At 37.1% G+C, this 24,655-nt stretch overlaps 1 protein-coding gene across 1 annotated transcript in view; it reads right to left on the bottom strand.

Annotated features, from left to right (window-relative positions):
- DPY19L2 (dpy-19 like 2) overlaps positions 1–23,797 on the bottom strand; it is a 96,293-nt gene extending 72,496 nt beyond the window's left edge. The window contains exons 1-6 of the mRNA XM_058724611.1: positions 23,255–23,797; positions 18,822–18,846; positions 17,395–17,482; positions 15,205–15,342; positions 2,861–2,981; positions 222–315 (exon numbers count right to left, since the gene is read on the bottom strand). Coding sequence (XP_058580594.1) covers positions 222–315; positions 2,861–2,981; positions 15,205–15,342; positions 17,395–17,482; positions 18,822–18,846; positions 23,255–23,630 — 842 coding nt within the window. The 5' untranslated portion in view covers positions 23,631–23,797. The remainder of the gene's footprint in view (positions 1–221; positions 316–2,860; positions 2,982–15,204; positions 15,343–17,394; positions 17,483–18,821; positions 18,847–23,254) is intronic.
- Positions 23,798–24,655: the final 858 nt, after the last annotated feature.

Genomic DNA, 24,655 nt, shown 5'->3' with positions numbered 1-24,655 from the left:
AAAAACAAAAACAAAACCCAGAAGGATTAAAAGAGAGGCCTTTAAGTGACAGCTTTAGTTTCTGGTTGCGTGATATTAACTAAGTTTCTGAAAAAAATAAAATAAATGTATAAAATTTCATACTATTAATCAATTCATCTCATAATTTTCCTTTTCATTTAATCAGAAAATGTCAGCCAGTCTTTATAGGTCCACTGAAAGATCTAACACAGTAATCTTACCTCAGGTATGCACCATATATGAAGAACAATCCCATCATTACTCCATTTAAAATAAAAATCACAGCAACATAAAAGCAAGCAGCGTCTCCCAATCCTTTAAAAAAGACACAGATTATTAGTACTTCATGAATAAATGACTATAAGGCAATTGGGCATAACTGTCTCAGTGCCTTGGATTCAAGGGTTCAGAACTTGCTGAAAACATTTGCTTTTCAGATTGCTGCTCTACTTAATAGTTACATAAGTACCTTCCCCTTATATCAGGTATTATTACATTTGTATTTTACACTTTATTGTAGTTACATTTATACTTTGCCCTAATGAAGTATTATTATACTGCAATGATTAGTTGGTGGTGTATTATTTTGTTTAGGTGATGTTGCTATTGTTCAGTATCTAGAATTCTCTGTAAAGTCACTTGATGTATTACAGGAGAAAACCTACTGCATTATTTTTATCCTTTGTGACTTTCTTCTTCCTATATGTATCCAGGCAGGTAGCCACTTGACCTCCCCACTTTCAGGTCTCCTAGGTATCTCAAACTAATGTAGCAATTCAGACCTGCTCCTTAAAACATCTTTTCAATGTTTATTTATTTTTGAGAGAGAGAAAGAGAGAGCATGAGTGGGGGAGGGTCAGAGAGAGGGAGACACAGAATCTGAAGCAGGCTCCAGGCTCTGAGCTGTCAGCACAAAGCCTGATGTAGGGCTTGAACTCACAAACTATGAGATCATGACCTAAGCTGAAGTCAGAAGCTTACCTGACTGAGCCACCCGGGCACCCCAAATCTGCTACTTTTAAAAAGTTTTTTTCCATTCAAAGAAACTATCACTTAAGCCAGAAACCAAAGTTAGCAGGACTTCACTCACTTTCCCCTCCCCCATCAATCGATTACCCAATCTTGTCAATTCTACTTCCAATATCCCACAAATCTCTGCATTTCCCAGTTATCTCCCCGCGCGCCCCGCCCCCTCCCCCCCCCCCCCTCGCCTCCCCCAACCGCAATCACTTGCTAAGAGCTTAATAGTCTCCTCCTGGTCTCACTAAACCCACTTTTGTCCTTTACTATTTTCCATATAACTGTCAAAATAATGTTTTTAAAATGTTAATCTGCTAACATTCTTCAATGAATAAAGTACAAAATACAAAATCCTTAACCAGCATGTGGCCTTTTGTTTCTGACCCTTCCTTACATTGCTAGCATCACTTCACACCATTTTTTCTTGTTTCTCTCTCTGCTCCCAAAAGTCTAGCCTTCTTTCAGTTCTCTCTTGCCTCAGGACTTCTGAATATTCTGGTTCCTAATCTTGAAACACTTCTCCTTTACTCCTAAACTCAGCAACCTTATTTTCTTATTTACGATATCCATCACAGTCGTAACCACTAACACCCCTCTTACGTGTAAACTCTATGAGGGTAAGGTCTATGCCTACCTGGCTCATCTGGGTTCTAAGTGCAAACAATAACCTATCACTTAGTGGCAACTTAATAAACATCATATATGTGTGTGTGTACATATATATATGTGTCATATATACACACACACATATATGGCAATTTTTCCCCATCCTTCAGAAAAAAATGTTAACTTCTAAGCTGAGTCATTACAAAGTTTCTCATTTTATGAAACATTTTCTTGATTACTTTGTACAAAAAAAGTCTAATCGCCCCTCAACTATCCCCTATCAATGCTATTTTAGATGTTACAAAGATCAGCTGAGAAAATTAGAAAAATGTAAGGAAAATACAAAAACACAGATTTAGCGGACATTCTAAGAAATAAATGTTAAACAAATCTAAAAAATATATTTATAAAATACAGTTAAGTAGTCATGTTGTAGAGAATATGAAGAAATAAAAAATGCAAACATTATGCAAGTAGATAAATGTGACTTTGAATAAAGTTCTTAGACTTTAAAAGTGCTAAACGACAAATATCTCAAATAGAAGTGACAATTATAGATCCTGGGAAACTGAGGATGCCAAACAGGGTTCTTTGACAAAGGTGCCAATGAAGATGTATACGGAGAGTTCAAGTAGAACTATTCACGAACTGTGAGAATATAAGAAACAGTATTTCTAAAGCAATCTATTAATTGCACATTTGATTTTTATGTATGTATGCATAACCAAATTTTTACATGAACCATTACAGGTAGATATTTGACTGTTTACTCTACACCCCCCAATTTTATACATTTAAACTACCCCAAAACTTTTTTTAAATCTTTTTATTCTAGTTATACTCTTTTAATCAGCTCTACAGTGTTTTGTTTCTTTTTCTTTCTTTTTTTTTTTTTAATTTTTTTTTTAACGTTTATTTTTGAGACAGAGAGAGACATAGCATGAACGGGGGAGGGGCAGAGAGAGAGGGAGACACAGAATCAGAAGCAGGCTCCAGGCTCCGAGCCATCAGCCCAGAGCCCAACGCGGGGCTCGAACTCACGGACCGCGAGATCGTGACCTGAGCTGAAGTCGGACGTTTAACCGACTGCGCCACCCAGGCGCCCCAGCTCTACAGTGTTTTAAAGAAAACAAATCAATCACAGTAATTTATAATTCTTAAAATGAGTCACAACTCTATAAAACATTTTTGTAAATATTAATGACAACATGGCAGCATTTAGAAAGAAACCTGCCTTCACAACTTTGAACTTCATTTAAAGGTTCTACTCTGGTGACATTCCAGCAGGTCTTAGCTTCTAGCCCAAATAAACTCATTATTCCCACAAATATACGATACCAGAAGGCTATAATCACCTACAAAGACAAAAACAAAAAGAGATGATGGAGAAAAATATCTTCATAAGAAAACTTTTTCCAAAATACTACTTTATGATGGCTTCCTTTGACATTATAAACTTTTGACAAATTTATTTAAATCATTTCACTTGGAAAACAGTCCTTTTAAAATTATATATATATACACAATAAACTAAAGTTGTATATTACTAATTAATGCACATCTACAAAAATGTATGTTATGATCAATATCTCTGTAATATGTTCTTGTAATCAATTCTACAACATAAATAACAGTAGCTGTAAAATCAAGTATAATAGTACATAATTAAAATATGGTGGTTATTAATAGCAAAATACAATGATTTACGGGAATATTTCATAACATTTACTGAATTTATTTTCTTTATAGTCTACAAAATATAAAACCAACTGCATATGGGATAATAGCTCCTGCGCCCATTAAAACTTTAACCAAGCAGGTGGCTCAGTTGGTTAAGTGTCCAACTTTGGCTTAGGTCATGATCTCACAGTTCGTGGGTTCAAGCCCCACATCAGGCTCTGTGCTGACAGTTCAGAGCCTGAATCCTGCTTCAGATTCTGTGTCTCCCTCTTTCTTTGCCCCTCCCCTGCTCACACTCTGTCTCTGTCTCTGTCTCTCTCTCAAAAATAAAAAAAAATTAAAAAAACAAAACAAAACTTAAACCAAGCAGATTTAATTAACTAATTCTTCCCAATCTGCAATCCACTTTGGTGAAGTTTAAAGACAAGGGAAAAGGACAACAACAGAAAATTACAACAAAATGCTCATGGTTGGGAGATTTAAAAAAAATAATTTTATAGATTTGGGAATAATACAAAATCATTGGGAAAAGAAATAAAAAAATAAATAAATAAAGAGTTTAAAGTGAAAGTGAAAACCACCTAGATCTATTTTTAGTATTTTGGTGATCATCCCTCCAGTTTCCCCCTTGGTATACAAAAACACACACAGAGCTAAAGTGATTCAGGATTATATATTATCTAAGATGCTAATGTAATATGCATCACCAAACATAATAAACATCTTTCCATATATGAAAAGTATAGATTTACTGTTTTATCACTTACTTGTATAAAACTGGCCTTATGCAAAAAGTTATATATTCTTGTGTATTTATCACCCATGTACAAAAACTTTATTACGTTAAATGCATGTGCTAAATCTAGAATTATACTCCTTTCTGGAAGGTAGCTTGATATAATAGGGAAGCATTGCTTTGAAGTCAGAATTAAACTCAAATTCTGACTCTGTAAGTTATGGTTTTGATAGTCTGAAGTAACCAATCCTTCAACCTCTGAACCTCACAAACCTCATCTCTAAAAGGACATTAGTGATAACCATCTTGTAAGAGTGATGGGAGATGAGAAATTACATACTGGCATACAGTTAAGCATTAAATGCTTTGCCTTTTTAAAACATATTGTTCCACACTTAACACTTTCAGCTGTAGGTGAGAAATTAATCCCCTGATGAACGCAAAAAGTATGGAAGTCCACTTCAACACTGCAGTACTAGAGAAGGTTGCATGCAAATCTCCACATTGTATCTACGCAACGGGAAATGAGATTGAATGACTCCTTGTTGCCTCGTCCCTTATAATGCTATCAAGTTCACATTATCATGATTACTCTTTCATAACATCAAGGAAACTGAAAACTGCTAATTATTCAATAAGTATCTCTGAACAAGTGAAAAGAAAAAAATTAGCTAAGAGACCATAGTGTTGGAAATTAAGGAAACAAGAAACAGAGATTTTACTATATAAAGTTCTAAAAATAACCAAAAAAGTGAAAATAGGTATCAAACGCTGGGAGAAAGGGAGCTAGTGTAGTAAACTAAATCCTCATCCTACACACAGAGTAAGTCAACATCAACTAAAGTGGAAGATTCAAGAAATAGGTTGTCTTTTGATTTTTGCATTCATGCTATAGTTACACAGGTAATCACAGAAGTAAGAACAGAAGAGTGTCTCTGAAGGGTTAGCTGGGAAATAGTCAAAGCTGGTACAGAAAACTGCTTCTTTCATCTTAGATCTCAGGCAGGTCCATACTATACAATTGTTACTATTGCAAATGACATTGAGAAGTACTTACAGAAATCAAAAAAGAAAAGAAGAAAGAAAGAAGGAAAGAAGAGAAAAGAAAAGGAAAGAAAAATAAATCTAGAAACCAAAATTAAATAACACAATACCAAATATACGATGGGTCAAAGGAAAAACCATATTGGAAATTAAAAAATAACTTGAACAGAACCAAAATGAAAAAACAACATACAAATGTTTAAATACTATGAATTTCTGTTTTGGGAAAGATGGAGTAGATGTACTTTCTCCTATTTCTCTAAGTGAGACTAAAGCTCTTGGGAATTATATAAATCAAATGTAAGAAAACTTTGAAAAGTAGAGAAAAGGCAAGCTAGAGAGGGATCTTAGGACCGACCTAAGGCACAAAATGGTGATGAGTTTCCGGGACTTTCTTTTTGCCTCATTTTCTCAGAGAATTGGTGTTAAAGATCCTGGCAACAGAAACACCAATGGGCGCAGACACAAAAAAGACCAACAGGAAATACAAACCAAAACCACACTCAGATATCACCTCATACCAGTCAGAGTGGCCAAAATGAACAAATCAGGAGACTATAGATGCTGGAGAGGATGTGGAGAAACGGGAACCCTCTTGCACTGTTGGTGGGAATGCAAAGTGGTGCAGCCGCTCTGGAAAGCAGTGTGGAGGTTCCTCAAAAAATTAAAAATAGATCTACCCTATGACCCAGCAATAGCACTGCTAGGAATTTACCCAAGGAATACAGGAGTGCTGATGCATAGGGACACTTGTACCCCAATGTTGATAGCAGCACTCTCAACAATAGCCAAATTATGGAAAGAGCCTAAATGTCCATCAACTGATGAATGGATAAAGAAATCGTGGTTTATATACACAATGGAGTACTACGTGGCAATGAGAAAGAATGAAATATGGCCCTTTGTAGCAACATGGATGGAACTGGAGAGTGTGATGCTAAGTGAAATAAGCCATACAGAGAAAGACAGACACCATATGTGTTCACTCTTATGTGGATCCTGAGGAACTTAACAGAAACCCATGGGGGAGGGAAAGAAAAAAAAAAAAAAAGAGGTTAGAGTGGGAGAGAGCAAAAGCATAAGAGACTGTTAAAAACTGAGAACAAACAGGGTTGATGGGGGGTGGGAGGGAGGGGAGGGTGGGTGATGGGTATTGAGGAGGGCACCTTTTGGGATGAGCACTGGGTGTTGTATGGAAACCAATTTGACAATAACTTCATATATTGAAAAAATAAAAATAAAAAATAAATGAGGAGAAAGGAGATGTAGCACTTTTTAAAAATCATGACCTTTGCTTATGCATGGCGTCTTTCTAGGTAATATGCAAAGCTATATTCTCGAGTCAAAATGAAAATGTGTGAACCTAACTCCTTGAATGGCTTTTGTAAACAAGTTGCAAACACAGCCAATCTATTCTCATACCCTTGGTCATAGTACTTGAATACACGTGGTAATAAATTTGATTAAAAAAAAAAAAAAAAAAAACCAACAAAAGCCTTCTCTCTCTAGCTAAAGGACCAGGAAAGCAGAGGCCCAGGAATACATAAAAATTTTATAGACAATAATATCTCTCAACCAAAAACCACAGAAAACAACAATAAAAACATGTGGTCCCACTCCTACCAACAAAGGTCAAATTGAGAAGAGACTTCAACCTTCTTTAGGGTTTAACAAGTCACCCCAACTTACCCACTGGGATGTTGTAGGAGAAAACCAACTAGGAAGCTCTCTATCTTCATGGTGTCAGTATAGACCATGTAGGGAGCCTGGACTTCTACCCTAACCAGAAATAACTTAACCCTTTCCTTTCTCAGTGGGGTAATGTCAGAGGAGGCCTAGTGAAGAGTCAGGGCTTTCATTACCACCCAGGGGTAACAAAGCCATCCACATTATGGTGTCTATAGAGATCACAGAGTTAGTCAGATTCTGATCCCTTCAATGGCAATGAAGAGTACCCCCACCTTGGGGTTAACAGAGGCCAGGGGAAGAATATGGACTTCCATACCCATCTGGCAGTAACAAGATGACTCCAATGAGTCAATTATGAATGTACTTGAAACAAATAAAAACACAGAAAAGTCTTAGTCAAGAAATTGAAAGTTTTAGCAAAAAAAATAGAAGATATGAAAGAAACAAACAAAAAATTTCAGAACTGAAAAATACAATAACCAAAATTAAAACTCAATGGATGGGGCGCCTGGGTGGCTCAGTCGGTTAAGCGTCCGACTTCGGCTCAGGTCATGATCTCACAGCTTGTGGGTTCGAGCCCCACATCGGGCTCTGTGCTGACTGCTCAGAGCCTGGAGCCTGTTTCAGATTCTGTGTCTCCCTCTCTCTCTGACCCTCCCCTGTTCATGCTCTGTCTCTCTCTGTCTCAAAAATAAAATAAACGTTAAAAAAAAAAAAATTAAAAAAAAAAAACTCAATGGATGAACTTAACAGGAGAATGAGGGGGATAGATGAGAATAATCAGTGAACTAGCAGATATAACAATAGAAATTGCTCAATCTGAATAACAGAAAAAAAAACAGACTGAAAAAAATAAGGTTATCTATGGATCTCTTGGACTATTACAAAAAAATCTAACATTTTTTATCACTGAAGTTTTGAAAAGAGAAAAGAGGAAACCAAAGCTGAGCAAACAAAAAATAGTATAAAACCAAAGAAATTCTCACCAAGACACATCACACTTTTGAACACTTGTGAAAACTGAAAAAGAAAAATATTGAAAGCAACTAGTAAGAAAACAAAATCTTACCTAAAGGAAAAAGAAAAAATTCAACTGATGACAGATTTCTCATCAGAAACCATGAAGGGCCAGAATGAAGTGGCACCCTTACCAAATGCTGAAAGAAAAAACTGTCAACCTAAAATCCTATAACCAGCAAAATACAGCCTTTAAGAATTAAAGGGAGTTGGACATGAGGGATGGAACAAAAAAAAAACCAAACAACAAACTAGGAAAATATGTTGCTAGCAGACTTACCCTAAAAGAAGGCATCTTAGAACATCAAGAAGGAAGGAATTTTTTTTTAATTTGTTAATGTTTATTTATTTTTGAGAGAGAGACAGACAGACAGACAGACAGAGACAAGGAGCACAGGGGAGGGGAAGAGAGAGGGAAAAACAGAATCTGAAGCAGGCTCCAGGCTCTGAGTTGTCAGCACAGAGCCCAATGCAGGGCTTGAACCCATGAACTGTGAGGTCATGACCTGAACCAAAGTCAGATGCTTAACTGACTGAGCCACCCAGCTGTCCAAGGAGGGAATTATTTTTAATGACTAAAATAAAATAGATTTCCCTTCTCAAATTAAAAAAAAAAAAAAAAAAGTTTGAAGGCTAAAACAAATATCATAGTACTGTCTGTCTGATGTAGTTTTAAATGGATGTAGAGGAATTATTTAAGATGATGATGTTATAAAGGGAGAAGGGTAAAGAGATGTAAAAGGGGGTAAGTTTTATGCACTATTTGAACTAGTAAAATGATAACAGCAATAGACTGTAATAAGTTACATATATGTAATATCTACAACAACCACTAAAAAAGCTACATAAGGAGATACATTCAAGAAGTATAGACAAATCAAAATATAATTTTTAAATCTTCAAATAACCCACACGAAGACAAAAAAAAAAAAAAAACAGAGAAATGAAAACCCAAGGACAAACAGAAAACAAAAAATAACAGACTCAAGCTGAAACAAATTAATAATTACATTAAATGTAAGTGGTAAAATACAAAATTAAAAAATGTGAGATTGACAATTAAAAAACATAACTCAACTATCTACAAGAAACTCACTTCAAATATAATGAGAAAGGCAGACTGAAAGTAGAAGGATGAAAAAAGGTACCATGTACACATTAATCAAAAGAAAAAAGTAACTATGTTAGTATCAGGAAAAGTAGGCTTCAGAGCAAACAATTTATAAGTGAAGGGGGTAGGATTATCATATAATAATAAAAATCCAACAAGAAGACAGCAATCCTAAATGCCTATGCACTTCACACACTGCTGTAAAATATATGAAGAACTGATAGACCTAAAAGGAGAAATAGATGAATCCACAATTATAGTTGAAGACTTCAGCATTCCTCTCTCAACAATGGATAGATGCTAGACAGAAAATCAGCAAGCACTGAGAAAATATCACCACCACCATCATCCAACAGCATCTAATCAACATTTATAAAATACTTCACCCAATAATAATGTAATACATACTTTTTTCAAGTGCCCACAGAATATATATCAAGAGGACCATATTCTGGGCCATAAAACAAACCTCAACAAATTTAAAAGAATCAAAATCAAAAACACAACGAATTTAAGCCACAAATGAGTAACAGGAAGATAAAAAGAAAATCTCCCAACACTTGGAAACTAAAAAACCCACTTCTAAAAAATCCATGGATCAAACAGAAAGTCTCAAGGGAAATAAAAATATATATATTAAATTGAATAAAAATGAAATACAAAGTTTCCAAGTCCAGCATCTAAGAAGCTCATAAGTTGCAACTTCATCCTAACGAGTAAAAAGTTGAACAAACTAAAAGTTCAGTAATTCTTAGATCCATAAGAGAGGTTAGGTCACAAGGCAAACTCCTGCTCCCCAAATTTGAAAATGACAGGTAAATTGAGAGAATCACAACTTAGTGGAACAGAAACCCATGAGCAAAAACCTCCATGGGAACCAGTTGGAGAGTAGGAAAAACTAAACTATAATTGATAAATTGCTGGAGGCACAGGGTAGACAAGTCTGAGAATCACAAACTCCAGGGAGACCCAGTAATAGGGAAGTGCCAGATATTTATGAGTTTTACTTCTATGAGCTCAACAGGTTCTTACAGTGACTATCAGAGAAAAATACCCTCCCACTTCTGGCAGGGGAAGTGGAAAAAGGACCAGAGCACTGTGTTTTTCTTAACAAAGGCTGTCTCAGGAGAAATTATTTTACTAGAGCCTAACCTGCTAGGGTTTTATCAGAGCCCAACACACAGGGAAATGGGGGAAATACCAAATTTCAGCCCTATCTAGCCATCTTGTTGCACCTAAGTGGGAGGAAAAAACCTGAGAAGCACTTGTGAAGTTTACAGCCCAGAGGCACAGGTTCATAAAAGACTGACACCTACTAATAGGATTATAGAATGCCTCTTATAACCATGCTACTGGAAGCTTATTGACAGTGGTTCTTTCACCCAGGTCCAGCTATTAAGAAATAATTACAAGCCGTACTAAAAGCCAAAAACAAGTTTGAAGAAACAGAACAGCATCAGAACCTGACATAGCAGGGATGTTGTAATTATCAAATTGGGAATTCAGACCAACTATTATTAATATGCTAAAGGTTCTAATGGATAAAGTAAATAGCATGCAAGAACAGATGGGTAATGTAATCAGAAAGAGAAATCCTAAGAAAAAACCAAAAACAATTGCTAGAGGTATGTATGTATGTATGTATGTATGTACGTATGTATGTATGTATGTATGTATGTATGTATAAATAAATAAATAAATAAATAAATAAATAAATAAATAAATAACAGAAATCAAGAATGCCTTTGATAGGCTTATTAGTAGACTGGACATGGATGAGGAAAGAATCTCTGAGCTTGAATATATTTCAATAGAAACTTCAAAACTGAAAAGCAAAAATAAAAAAAAGACAAAACAAAAAAATAACAAAAAAACATCCTGGAATATTCAAGAACCGTGGGACAACAACAAAAAGTGTACCTACATATAATGGGAATACCCGAAGGAGAAGAGAGAAGGGAAAAGAAGAAATATTTGAAATGGCTCAGAATTCCTTCCAATTAATGTCATGGGCACCTGGATGGCTCAGTAGGCTAAGTGTATGACTCTTGGTTTCAGCTCAGGTCATGATCTCACGGGTTCATGAGATCAAGCCCCACGTCTGGCTCTGTGCTGACAGTGAGGAGCCTGCTTGGGATTCTCTCTATCCCTCTCTCACTGCCTCTCCCCTGCTTGTGTGCTCTCTCTCTCTCTCCCTCTCCCTCTCCCTCTCTCTCTCTCTCAAAATAAACAAACATAAAAAAGAAAAGAATTCCCTCAAATTGATGTCAGACCACAGATCCAGGAAGCTCAGAGAACACCAAGCATGATAAATGCCAAAAAAAAAAAAAAGAAAAAAAGAAAAAAAATCTACACATATAGTTATTTAAACTACAGAAAATCGAAGACAAAGGAAAAATTCTGAAAGAAGCGAGAAGAAAAAACACATCTTACTTACACAGGAGTACAGCAAAGAATTACATCTGACTTCTCCTCAGAAACCATTCAAACAAGAGGAAACTGGACTGATAATGTTTAAAGTGCTGGGTGAAAAAGAAACCCAACATGGAATTCTGTATCATGTGAAAATATCCTTTAAAAGTGAAGGATAAATAAAGACTTTCTCAGACAAACAAAAATTGAGGAACTTTGTAAAAAAGTTCTTTAGAGGGGATAGAAAAAGATATAGATCAGATACTGAATCTACATAAGGAAAAAAAAGAGCATCAAAATAAGAAAAGTGAAGATAAAAAGTTTCCTTTTTATTATTCTTAATTGATCTAACATATATAAGTTTTGTTCAAAATAGTAATAGCAACAATGTATTCAACTATGTATCATTATGAATGCGTGTAAGCTTATGAATAGATGACATTAATGACAGAAAGGATTCAGGGGTTGGGAGGGAGGAATTACCATTATTTTGTTATTATAAGGTACTGGCACTACCGTGGAAGTGATTTAATGTTATTTGAAAGTGGTCTTGGATTAGTCTAAATGTGTATTGTAAACTCTATGGCAACCAAAAAAAGTAAAAAAAAAAAAAAAAAAAGAATTATAACTGATACCCTAAAAAAGGAGAGAAAATGTAATAATGTAAAAGTTCAATTAAAACCACAAAAGGCACAGAAAGACTGTTGGTCAAAATAGTAAAAAGAACAAAGACAACAAATAGAAAATAGCAAGAAACATAGTAGATATCAGTCCAAGTTTATCAATTATTACTTTGAATGTCAATGATCTAAATGTACCAATCAACAGACAGAGAATGTCAGAAAGGATCAGAAAACAAGACCCAATCATACGTGGGTTTTGTTTTTGTTTTTAAGTAGGTTTAACACCCAAAGTGGGGCTTCAACTCATGGTCCTGGGATCAAAAGCCGGATGTTCTACTGACTGTGCCAGCCAGGTGCCCCACAACCATATATTATTAAAAAAAAAAAAAAAGAAAAAAAAAAAAGAGAAAAAAAACACCCAACTTTAAAAATAAAGACACCTATATATTAAAAATAAATGGAGTAAGATATACTATGCTAACACTAATTAAAGGAAAGTGGGAGTAGCTATACTAATCCCAAACAGAGCAGACTTTACCATAAAAAAGTTGTCACGGGTGGAGAGTGGTATTACATTATAATAAAGGGGTCAATTCCACATGACATAATCCTCACCATGCGTGCATCTAACAACAGAACATCAATAAAATTGATAAGTCTCTAGCCAGGTTAACTGAGAAAAAAAGGGAAGACACAAATTACTAATATCAGAAAGGAAAGAGAGGACATCACTACAGATCCCATTGACATTCAGCAAATAATAAAGTAATGAGCAACCCTTTGCACATAAATTTCACAATCTAAATGAGCCAATTTCTTAAAAGACACAATGTTGCTAAAACTCACACAAAAAGCAATAGACAATCTGAATAGGACTATATCTATTAAATAAATTTAACAATAATAACCTTCCAAATCAGAACGCATCAGGCCCAGATGGGTTTACTACTAAATTCTACCGAACATTTAAGGAAGAAAGTATACTAGTTCTCTAGAATTTCCTCCAGAAGATACAGCAGAGGGAACGCTTATGAACTCATTTGTTGAGGCCAGCATTTTTGGTTTGGTAACCAGAAAAAGATATTACAAAAAAAACTACACTACAAACAACATTTTTCATGAACATAGATGCAAAAATCCTCAAAAAAAAAAAAATCAGCTTATCAAATCCAACAATGTATAACAAGATTTACATACCCAGACCAAGTGAGATTTACTGCCAGTATGTAAAGCTGGCTCAACATTTGAAACTGAATTACTATAATCCAACATATCAACAGGCTAAAGAAGAAAAATTACAAGATTATATCAATAGAGGTAGAAAAAGCAATTGACAAATTTAACAACTATTCAAGACTTTTAAAAAAAACTCTCAGTAAACTACGAATACAGGAATTCCTTAAGTTGATCAAGAATATCTACCAAAAAAACTACAGCAAAATTATACTTACTGAGGAGAAGCTTGAAGCTTTCCCACTAAGATCAGGAACAAAGTAAGGATGTTCCATCTCACTGCTCCTCTGATGAGACAACTCAGTGGGGGGAGCACAAAGGAGCACACAGGAACTTTTTGGAATTATGAAAATGTTTCAGAATTCAATTGTGGTGGCTACACAGTTTTACACATTTGTCAAACGTTTAACTCAAAGAACTGTACACTCAAAAATGAATGTATTTTATTGCATGTAAGTTATACCTCAGCAAAACTGATTAAATAAACAAAAAATAGCCAGAGAGAATATATGTATAACACATATTACTAAGGATTACTCTACAACATATATAAATTTTGCCAAAAAAGCAATAAGAAAACATCCATCAAGTGGTGACAAAGAAAAAACCCAAATGACTATTAAACATGAAAATATTCTTAGCTCCACAAGTCCAAATTAAAATAAATAGCATATCACAGCAATTAGAAGAGCAAAATCAGAAATTTTGATAAACTGAAATCTAGTAAGGATAGAGGAAAAGTACATACTCCTACATAGCAGTGTGAATTGCTACATTTACTCCAGAGAGCAATTTAGCAGTATCTGATGAAGTTGACTAAACACATACTCTGTAACACAGTAATTCTACTTCTAGAACATATCCTACCAAAAAATCTTGCACCTATACACAATTAGAGAACATATACTATGAATATACAAGAATATATACTTTGGGACTATTTAAAAAAATGGAAACAATTAAATATCCACAAAGAGGAAAATGGACAAATAATTTTGCAATTAATAAAATGGTTAAAATTAAAGAAAAAATATACACATACACAGGGTTCAAAAATATAATGTGAGGAAAAAGCTGTAGAGTGCTTTACTCAGTGTGAGAGCATTTGTATGGATTTATAAAAACACATGAAGCAATCCTTGAAAATCAGGAATGATGGACACACACATTATGCTCATGTAGTGGATGCTTGTGGGAGTGGTGAAGGAGCAAACCAGACTGGGAAGCAAAATAAAGATGACTCTAACTATATTTATAATGCTTTAACATACCTGAATCAAAAATTACAAAAGAATAGCATTTATTTATTCTAAGTGGTTGATCACACATTCACTTCTTTTCTCTAAATTTCTGTAATTTTCAACATTTCAAAATCAAAGGAATAATAATTTTTTAAAGCTATACAATATGAAATAGGCTTAAAAAGCACTAATTTTTAACAAACGTGCTGGATTCTGAGATAACTCAAAAGTAGTGCATACCATGACATTAAATTAGCATTTATCTTAAGAGTTCAAAAATTGAACTAATTTTTTGTTGTTGTTTTTCCAATTTCTAGAATCTGCAGACTAGAAAATCCATACTCTTTTAAGCTAAGCATTAGAAGATATTCATAGACCTCTGACTATGTAACTAAATAAATCTTGCTTTATTAATGTAACTCCAAGGTCGCTGTTAGTGCTCATGACTTTCAGTGTCCCTTCATGAGACCAGTATTGCCCATTTGCAGGGTCTCAAAAGCCAACAGATTATCCCCATTTAGACACATCTTGACTCCTTCCCATTTGGCTCCTCTAAGTATGCTGTTCATTACTTCCACACGAACGTTCATTTCTTTGAGTTTATGTCAGCTTAGTTTCTGGAGTCTTTAAAATTTAGGAGAGGAATTTTTGATTCTCTGCTCAACTATAAGGACACACAGTCAACAAGCCTTAAAGGTCTCCTTCCTTTTATGACATCATTGTGCTTACTTACTACTTTTATCTGATAAAAAAAGGATCATCTACAAATATTTTCTCCCAAATAGTACTCACCTCTGGATAAAGATGGAAGCGTTTCACTGTATTAATTACAAGGGGATATTCAGTGAGCCTATCATTCATAATCATCCACAGTCCTTCCAAAAATGAAGGTGCTTCAATAATGGTCTTGAAGTAGGAATAATAAAGTCCCTTTAAAAAGTATAAATTATTGATATAATTAAATATGAAAGTTTTTAGAACAATTTCTTCTGAATAAAAGGAAAAAGTCAATAGTAAAACTTCCTAATTTCTCCTTGCTACTGCATTCTTGGGCTCAAAAAAAAGACATGCATTTTCAGGTTGTCGCTGTGCTATTCTTTCATATTTTCTGTATGCTTGAAAACAGGTGGAGGGGTGGTTAAATGTTGCAAGGAATTTTTCTGGCTATGGTTTAAAACAGGAATACAAGGGCGCCTGGGTGGCTCAGTTGGTTAAGCGTCCGACTTTGGCTCAGGTCATGATCTCACGGTCCGTGAGTTCGAGCCCCTCGTCGGGCTCTGTGCTGACTGCTCAGAGCCTGGAGCCTGTTTCAGATTCTGTGTCTCCCTCTCTCTCTGCCCCTCCCCTGTTCATGCTCTGTCTCTCTCTGTCTCAAAAATAAATAAATGTTAAAAAAACAAAAACAGGAATACAATATATTTGTAATTCCAGCAAGCCTGATTTTGCCCCCACATTATGAGATTCCTAGAGGCTGAAATCTGATGAATTCTGGCATAAACAGAGAAGCCTTCATCTCCTTGTACAACTTTGCATATGCTTTTTTCCACCCCTTAACAACATACAATGGTCACAAGCAAAGATGAGACAGGATTCAGGCTTGCAACTTACTTCCTAGCTCCATCTAATGGCTCTGCACAAAGTGAAAGCTAACTAAATGTCAACTGACCACCGTTCATGACACAAACGCAGTCCTGAAAAGGGGATTATCTGAGCATATTATGCTAGCATAGGAAATAAGGACTTTATTAGGCCAGCAAAAGTGCTGTTTAGTTAAAATTCAGAGATTAACAAAAGCATGCTGTTTAATATTACTTTCCTTATCAATTTCCTGCTTATCTTCCTAAAATCTAAAAGCAAATAAAGGGCCATGTTGCTTGTAGTACATGCTTCCAAAAACATTAAAAATAATTTTCAACTCTACACTCATTCCTGCTTCATAAAACTTTGTTACTAACAGATCAAGCAATGCTAGAGGCTACTAGATTGAAGTTCTGTTTCAGCTGATGTCTGAAAGAGCATTTCCCCATAGTTCTGATTGCTAAAATAGGAGTTCATATAAGGATTGCTCCTTTCTCCTTAGGAGGGCAAGACAACACTACAATGAAAGAATATTTAATATGCATAAGTCTTATACTTAGAGAAATAGAAAAATATAAAAATAAGTTTTTGTTAACAACAGCTGTTATTTTTATGCCTGGTACTGTGTTATGTGCTTCATTCATGATCTCCCTTCATATTCCATAAAATCCTGTAAAGCTGGAATTATTTCTAGATGACAGATGAGATTACTGAGAATCTGAGAGGTTGACTGACAAGCCGTCAGACAACAAAGCACAGACCTGCTATCTGAATCCAGTTACTGTCATCAAAGCCCACACCCTACTCACAGCTACACAATTCATTTAATAGTATTTTATATCCTCCCTTTGGAGGATGTTAAAAATTTAAATGCCACAAATATGCTAAATGTATCCAATTCTTCAAAGGTTTAAGGAGGCTATTGGGGTGAGATTCAAAAAGCAGTGGGTGAGGTAAAAATTGTATACAGATAAATCTGCAAGGACAGAAAGTAGAACAGAGATTATGAGGGGCTTGGGGAGAGGGGCATGGGAAGTTGGTGTTTTTAATGGGTATAGTTTCTGTTTGGGATAATAAAAAAAGTTCTGGAAATGAACGGTGGTGAGGATAAGAAATTTCTGGTAACATTTGGCACGCCTATATCACTTCTTAAATGTTGTCTTTGTTTTCCTTCTTCCCCAGCTCTTCTGAGTGATCTTTACTATCTTTAAAAGAAGTGTGCATTAGAAGAGTAGGTAATGACATAAGTAAAAGAATCCTAAAACATTTTCTATTTAAATATTAAACCTAAGTTGTAGCTTGAGAAACAGTGCAATTCAACAAAAATTCATTTCGGTTCCTAATATATTTCCACCTTATAGTCTTACTATTCTTAAACTACAAATTAATTTATAAGAAACTAACCATTTCAGTTCGAAAAGTCATCTCCCGTTCTAAAGATGAGAGGTGAGAAAAATGACGATCATTTTCAAAAAGTGTTACTAAATGCATCCTAGAAAAAAAAAAAAAAAAGATGCACCGCATTCTAAGAATAAGAACATTTCAGAACCATTACTAAAGTATTAAAGTACAAAAACCATGAAAAAAATAAAGTTTTGTAATAAATGAGATAATTTTATAATTTGCTTAATAATTTGTATATTTTTAGGCATTTATAATTCAGTGTGTACAGAGGTGAAATTCCTTAACCACAATTGTATATCTAAAACTCCCTCTCTGCACCACCCTTCTTCCACTCCAGGTCTCTAAATCAGAACAGAGGCAAGTTTCTGTTTAAGTTTCACAAGTGATTCTAATGTAACAGGTTGGAGAAATGCCTCTGTAACTATCAAAAAGCATGCAGAATTAAAAAAAAAATAAATTTAGATTAAAGCAGTTTTAAAATAAATACTATAAAAGGGATCGACTTTCAGGTGCCAAAGAGACAAAGAACTGTATGTCAAGATATTTTATTAGTGAGACGCAAGAAAACAGCCATGTAGTGAAAATAGGAGCACGTGTGGTAATAATTAGTCAGCAATTCTGCTATCCTTAACTTACCGAGTAGATGCTTTCCAAATACACAGAAAGCAAACTTCTATATATCAACCCTGTCTTCACGTACCTTGATTTACACGTAAGACATACATATGTCAGGGTAACAGTAGCTATAAGAAATGTTTCTTACCATTACAGCCTTAGTTCTAAAATCAAAATCTCCCTGCAAACTGGCCAGAACAGCACTGAAAATATGTGAGGCAGATCCCACTCTTCCTCAGAGTAAAAATTCCTGAGCTCTTATAGAAATGAAAATACATCAGAGGAAAAATATTAAATTACATATAGTTTTTATAGACAGGTCACTTGTGTAAAATAAGGTACATGTGCTCATTTAATTCTGTAATACCACAGTAGCACCTTCAATTTCATTTCTACCTGATTTCCAGCTGACAAGTGTTACTAAAACTTATGTTTTAGTCACTATGTTTATGTTTTATGTTTGAAACTTATGTTTACGTCACTAACAACACACATTTACTGTAAGATAAGGGAATTTTTTTAGATGAAATAAACATGCATAATACACTAGAAAGCTAGATATTTAAGAAATATAGTGGTGAATCCTTGGGTAACACAAAAATATTTTAATTCATAAGTACTATTCCTTTAATGCATCTATTTTGTAAATGCTGCTTCACATATTTTATTTTAAATAACAAATTTGTGTAAACTGGTATACAGATATTATATACACATAGCAAGCGGTTATTGTCTTATTGTTTGTATGCAAACAGCAATGTCAATTTTGAATCCAAATGTTTTTATTCTTTTAAAACTGTAACTAATCTTACCAGTGCAAAACTCCCACAAAGGCAGCTGGAAAAACAAACAAAAAAGTCATTAAAAGCTGCTTTATCGTAATATACCCTTAAAACAACTACTTCAAATGCATTCCCTTCTATGCCTTAGGACAGCACACATATTTAGCAAGATGGCTAAATGATTCCATCTGTATAAAATAGGAAAAATTTACAAACAGACATAGAACAAATTATGAATAGTTCTCACCTCTGCAAGGGAGGGCCGAGGAGCAAAGGAAGATTTGGAAGACTAGATCTCATTCACATAAATTGCAAAAGAGTGATGAAATTACTGATTTTGTGCTTCTTTGTGATTTTCAGTTTATTCTCTCTTCTCCCTCTTATTCTCTATTTCTTTACAATAAAATTTTGAAAACAAGCGCATATATACACTATGCTCAGCTCAATCCTTTCAGAAGTGAATCTAGCCTACAGGAGCCACCATAGACCACTTTCCCTCACGCTCATCAGAAGATGGTTAAATGCAGGAAATGCCTTCCTCAGCAGCACACCTGAAAGCCCCTATAAATGGAGCTTGATTGCTCCCAGACACCTGGCCTGGGAGACCCATCTAGAGCCGCCCTGTCTGCGCCCTATGAATGAGGCTTTAACAGAGGGCGAGGAGACAGGTCAAACAGTGACACTCCTGTGGGTATGGAGATTTTTTTGAGGAGCTCCAAACAATGATTCCTCTGGTGGCTGGAACACTGCTTGTTTTCAAGGATACAACGGAGCTGGGGAAGGGGCATGGGATGAGGCCTAAATAAAACGCCACAAACTCTGCTGTTGTTACAGAATTGCAGTCGTTTTTTGAATACATGTTCTCTAGAGTACTGTAACCCTTTGGTTATTTTTGTAAATTTTTGAAAAATTGATTCTGACAATTTTCCAAGTACTTTTGTTACTGTCACAGAGGAGTGAATTCACTCAGCTATTCCTAATGTCCTGTCTCCCCTCCAAGATTTTATAATAATATTTCTTATGGTTGTCCCAAATATGCTTGGCAAATCATTTTAGCAAACCACAAATTTGAGCCTCTTAAAAATTCAAGAAATTACTCACTTAGACTAACAAAATAAATTAAGTCGATAAAAAATTAAGTAATAATAATAAATTGCAATTTTGAAAAAAATTCCCAGCCATGCTTCTCCAGCTCTTGTTCTCCATGTTCCAAACCATCTGGTCCCAACCACTCTTTAATACTTCTCAGAAGATTTACTTGATTTTACATGATCAGCAACTATAGCCCATGGTCTGTTTTTGTACTGTCCACAAGCTAAAAATGCTTGTTACATTTTTAAAGGGTTGTAAAGGGTTGTACAGATATGGAAGAAGAACAGGCAATGGAGACTGTACGTGACCTGTGAAGCCTGAAATATTTACTGCCTGGCTCTTTATAGAAAAAGTACAGGGGTGCCTGGGTGGCTCAGTCGGTTAAGCGTCCGACTTAGGCTCAGGTCATGATCCCACGGCTTGAGTTCGAGCTTCACATCGGGCTCTGTGCTGACAGCTCAGAGCCCGGAGCCTGCTTCAGATTCTGTGTCTCCCTCTCTCTCTGCCCCACCCCCACTTACACTCTGTCTCCCTCTCTCAAAAATAAAGAAACGTTAAAAATTTTTTTAAGTATATATTTATTACATATGTTAGCTCTTTCTATCTCATATGTAATATACTCTGAACCACTTTGAAATTAAACCTATACCTGCTCTCTCACCTTAAAACAGATGCCCCTTTGATAAGGTTTCATTAGCCTTAAGATAAACACATACTACCTCATTCAACTTATATTTATAATCTCTTTCTCACTCTCTAGGCAATTACATATAGTGGCAAAAACTCTTAAAAATGGTGTTTAAGGAAAGGGAAAAGATCAAATATCCTACTTGAGCCATCTAGCCTTCCAAAAATCTTCAAAATATTCTTATGCCTCTCATTCCTTCCCTTTACCCCACATTCCACACCTGATAAAATGATAAGGTGTGATGAAGCCAATATTCTAAACGCATGAAGTGCTTATCACAGTCCCTTCCAAAGCTGTGATAAAAAGCATGTCTCCTGATCCTGTATCCTGTCAATCTCACCTCTGAAAGTGACCTAGCCTCATATTTCACTGAAATGGAGATCATCTGATACAAGCACTCCTAACTTCTTCTATACCCACTTTAACATTTCTGTATATACTAATCCTTGCTTTGCTATTCTCTACCATCTATCTCAGCAAAGCAACTATCTCTCTCTTTTCCAGTTAGCTTCCCAAATTGTGCCTCTAATTCCACTCTTCTCAAAGATTCCAAGACTTCAACTACTTCCTCTCTTGGAACCTGAATCTCACCCTCTCCCCTTGATCTTTCCCTCCGGCCTTCAATTCTCCTAAGCCTTAAAACACTTTGGTTGATCTAATAGCACTTCACTTCAAACTATGACAGATTCTCTCCCCCACCCATAACCCCATTTGCTGCCAAGATTCTTGCACGACGTCTTTCTTTTATGTTTCTATGTTCCTGGTCTTTTTTTTTTTTTTTTTTTTTAATGACCAATGGCCTCTTTAAATTCTTATGCTTTTCAAACCTCTCTCTAGCATCGGACCAGATTCTTAGATTTCTTCATCTTTTATTACACCAACTCTTCCAGTTTTTCTGGCCTCTGTTTTTATATGCGTATCTGGCTTTTCCTTTTCCTCTCCTCTCTGAAAACTAAGTAGAAGGGGTTTTCTCAAGTATCTCTGCTTTGCCCACTTTTCTCTCATTGGGAATCTCAATCCTCAAGTTTCAGCTCACTTCTACATGGATAATTCCCAAATCTATAATCCTCATTGCTGAACTTTCTCTCTCCCTGTCCTCCCACCTCGTCTACCTCACCACCTACCCAGCCCTCACAATATGCTTCCATCGACTCTCACCTCTCTCCTCCTCTCCTCTCCTCTCCCCTCCCCTCCCCTCCTCTCGAGATCTCCTCTCTCCAGTCCTGCTGTTGCCACCCTCGCTAAGACCACTGTTGCCTTGATTCTGGTATTCCAATCATGTTTTTCTGCTCTTCTCCATCCGTCATGGGTCCATTTTACAAACCACTACCATGTTAATCGTGTCACTCGATTTTAAAATTGTTCAAGGCTAACACTGTGAATGTATCCACAGAATTGTTCACTTTAAAATGGTTAATTTTATATGACGGGCATTTCATCTCCTTAAAAAAAAGTTGGTTTTGTTTTTCTTTCCTTAAAGAATCCATCAGTTGCTTCCACAGAATGAAGTTCAAATTCCTTAACCCAAGTTTTGGGTTAGACTCTCCACTGCTCGTCCCAGCCCACCTTGTGAACTTACTTCCCACTTTTGTCACCTTCCTTTGCAGTCTTACTTCACCTTTATATTTTCTTACTCCCTCCACTTCAATTATGCCATTCCTCGGGCCTCTAATACTTGCTGTCCTCTGCCGCACACAGCCAGATGTTAACTTTTGAATCACAATTCTAATCCCACTTTTTCCTAAAAGTCTTTGCTGGCCTTATTTCCCACTTCCCATCTTAAAGTGTTAGTTTCCTCTTCTGAACTCTCCTAGCACTTAATATATTCAGTCCTTACTTCACCCAGGACTCAGGGAATGCCCTCAGTGTGCCAGACATGGGTGCTCAGGAGCTGGTGTTTGGGTTGGTGAAACAGCGTGGTGTCCACGCTGATTCTGGATGTGGGATGTATGTGCTGCCACAACTACACATCTGATAAAATGTAAGTGTGAATTCCCATCTATTATTCCTCTCGTATTTGTTAATACCCCACATGTGGAAACCCATTCTTCTCTAACATCAGCAGTCAGCTTATGACTAAAAGAAATCACAACAACTTACATTAGCAGACATTTCTCCATGTTTCAACCTACATCAGTAGCCCATCTGAACGAGGACTAGGCTCAAATCTGATTTTACTGAAACGGCAACATTTAAATTAACTCTTAAACTACAGAAAATGAAGAATGTAAATAAACAATCTTTCAAGTGCCTTAAAAAAAAAAAATTCCCCAAATCCAAGCAGTGAAGCTCTACAGCAAGATGGAAGTAAACTATTAAAGGTTCTCAGCTAATTAAACCAACACTTTATTTTGCTTTAAGGTACAAGAGGAACATGGGTGCCCCCAAGAAGTAGCCTATCGTTTTTAGAACCCGTGATAAATGGCTGCCCTGATTAAAACGACATTTTGGTGGTGGCACAGGGGGTGACCACGATGCCCCCCCCCCAAACCCGGGACTCTGTTTTAAAACAAGAACCAGGGGGGCTGGAATTCTTCAGCGATCTTCCAGAGCTGGACCTTGTCATTAGAACTGCTAAGCTTGTTTGTTAAACTGATCTTGACCACTCAGCCAAACCGCTTCAAACCCGGGCTCAGAGGCTCTCCCGGCCTTGCCACGGGCGCCCCCGCCCCCCTTTGCTCACCTATGCCGAAGGAGGTCCTGCTGTTGACCTGTCGTCTCCGAAACTGCAGCACCTTATCCCGGAGCTGCTCCAGCAAACAGCTGAGGAACTGGAAGCGGCCGAGAAGAAGGGTCCTGGCGACCACTTCCATTTGCATGCAATTCTGCGCGTTCAGGTTTCGGGTCCTCCGCGGCGAGTAATCCCGGGAGCCCCCCGGGAGGTTCCCCCCGCCTACCGGCAAAGGCGGCTGCCGCTTTTCCGTCTCCGCCTGCGGCTCCTCCATCTCCGGCTCCCCGGCTCCGGTGGCCCGGCGCCGCCGCCGGGACTGCACGGAGCGCGAGGACTGCACCGGCTCTGAAGCCGCTTCTTTGAGCTTACTCCTCGTTTGCCCGACCATTTTCTCATAGTCCCTGTTCAGATGGAGCTGGGTCTCTGGCTGGCGCGGGCCCAGCCCAGTCGGGCGAGATCCGCTGGGGCCTGGCTCGGGTCGCGGCCTCAACGACTAGCCTCCGCCGCCGTTGCGGGCCGCCCGGTCGTCATGGCGACCGGAAAACCGGGAGGGAGGGGCCTGAGGTCCAGACCGCCCTGGCCCCGCGCGCGGTCCCCTCGCGCATCCCACGCGCGCAGCCCCTGCGCCCTGCATCCCGCGCATCCCCCAGGAGCACCCCTTGTCGCCCTAACCAGCCCCGCGCGCAGCACAGGCTCACTGCCCCACTCAAATCCCTGCGCGCGTCCTGGGACGCTGGCCGCCCCTGCGCACACCTTGGCTCCATGGTCCTGCTGGAGGGGAAGCAGGAGGAATTCCGATTTAATTATTATTATTTTTTTTTCCTATTAGCTTTGTTATTTCAACCAAAAGCTTGTGCGTCGGGAAGTAATTAAAAGGGAAAGAGAGTTTAGTTGAAAGAAAGAACCATAGAAAGAGAGGGAGGTAAGGCACTTTTGGGAACATCTCTCCTCCCCTCCTACGCACACCTTGCATTGGACATTAAATGCCTCCTACAGAGAGGGGATTGGTCGAAGGCCATAGGCAACATGTGGCAGAGCAGGCTGAGCCTCGAGGCCTCAGGTTGGCATGAGTTCAGTGACACCGCGGTTGCCCTTGGAGGGCGGCATTTATGAATCCATTCTTGAAGTATGTGGACCTTGAAATTTAAAGTTGTTTTGTCAGCCAAAAAAAGGGGGGGGGGGCTGATTTAGGAATATCAGAGAAATGCAAGCTATAGGCAAAACCAGAGGTGAATGCAACAGAGAACTTATTAGGAGACAGTTGGGAGGGGTTATTTTGAACATTAAGAGTGCATGAGGATTTCTCATTAGCGGACTTGCTGTTTACCGATGTTTTTTGTGGGAGATACAATGTACCTCTTTCTCTGTTAGGACTTGGAATTGATGATTCTTTCTTATTGATGCGTCTTTTGT

This window comes from Neofelis nebulosa, chromosome 4, assembly GCF_028018385.1.
Source record: "Neofelis nebulosa isolate mNeoNeb1 chromosome 4, mNeoNeb1.pri, whole genome shotgun sequence".
In the NCBI taxonomy this organism is placed as follows: domain Eukaryota; kingdom Metazoa; phylum Chordata; class Mammalia; order Carnivora; family Felidae; genus Neofelis; species Neofelis nebulosa.
The sequence above is the reverse complement of the archived record's forward strand: the minus strand, read 5'-3'. Positions and strand labels throughout refer to the sequence as shown.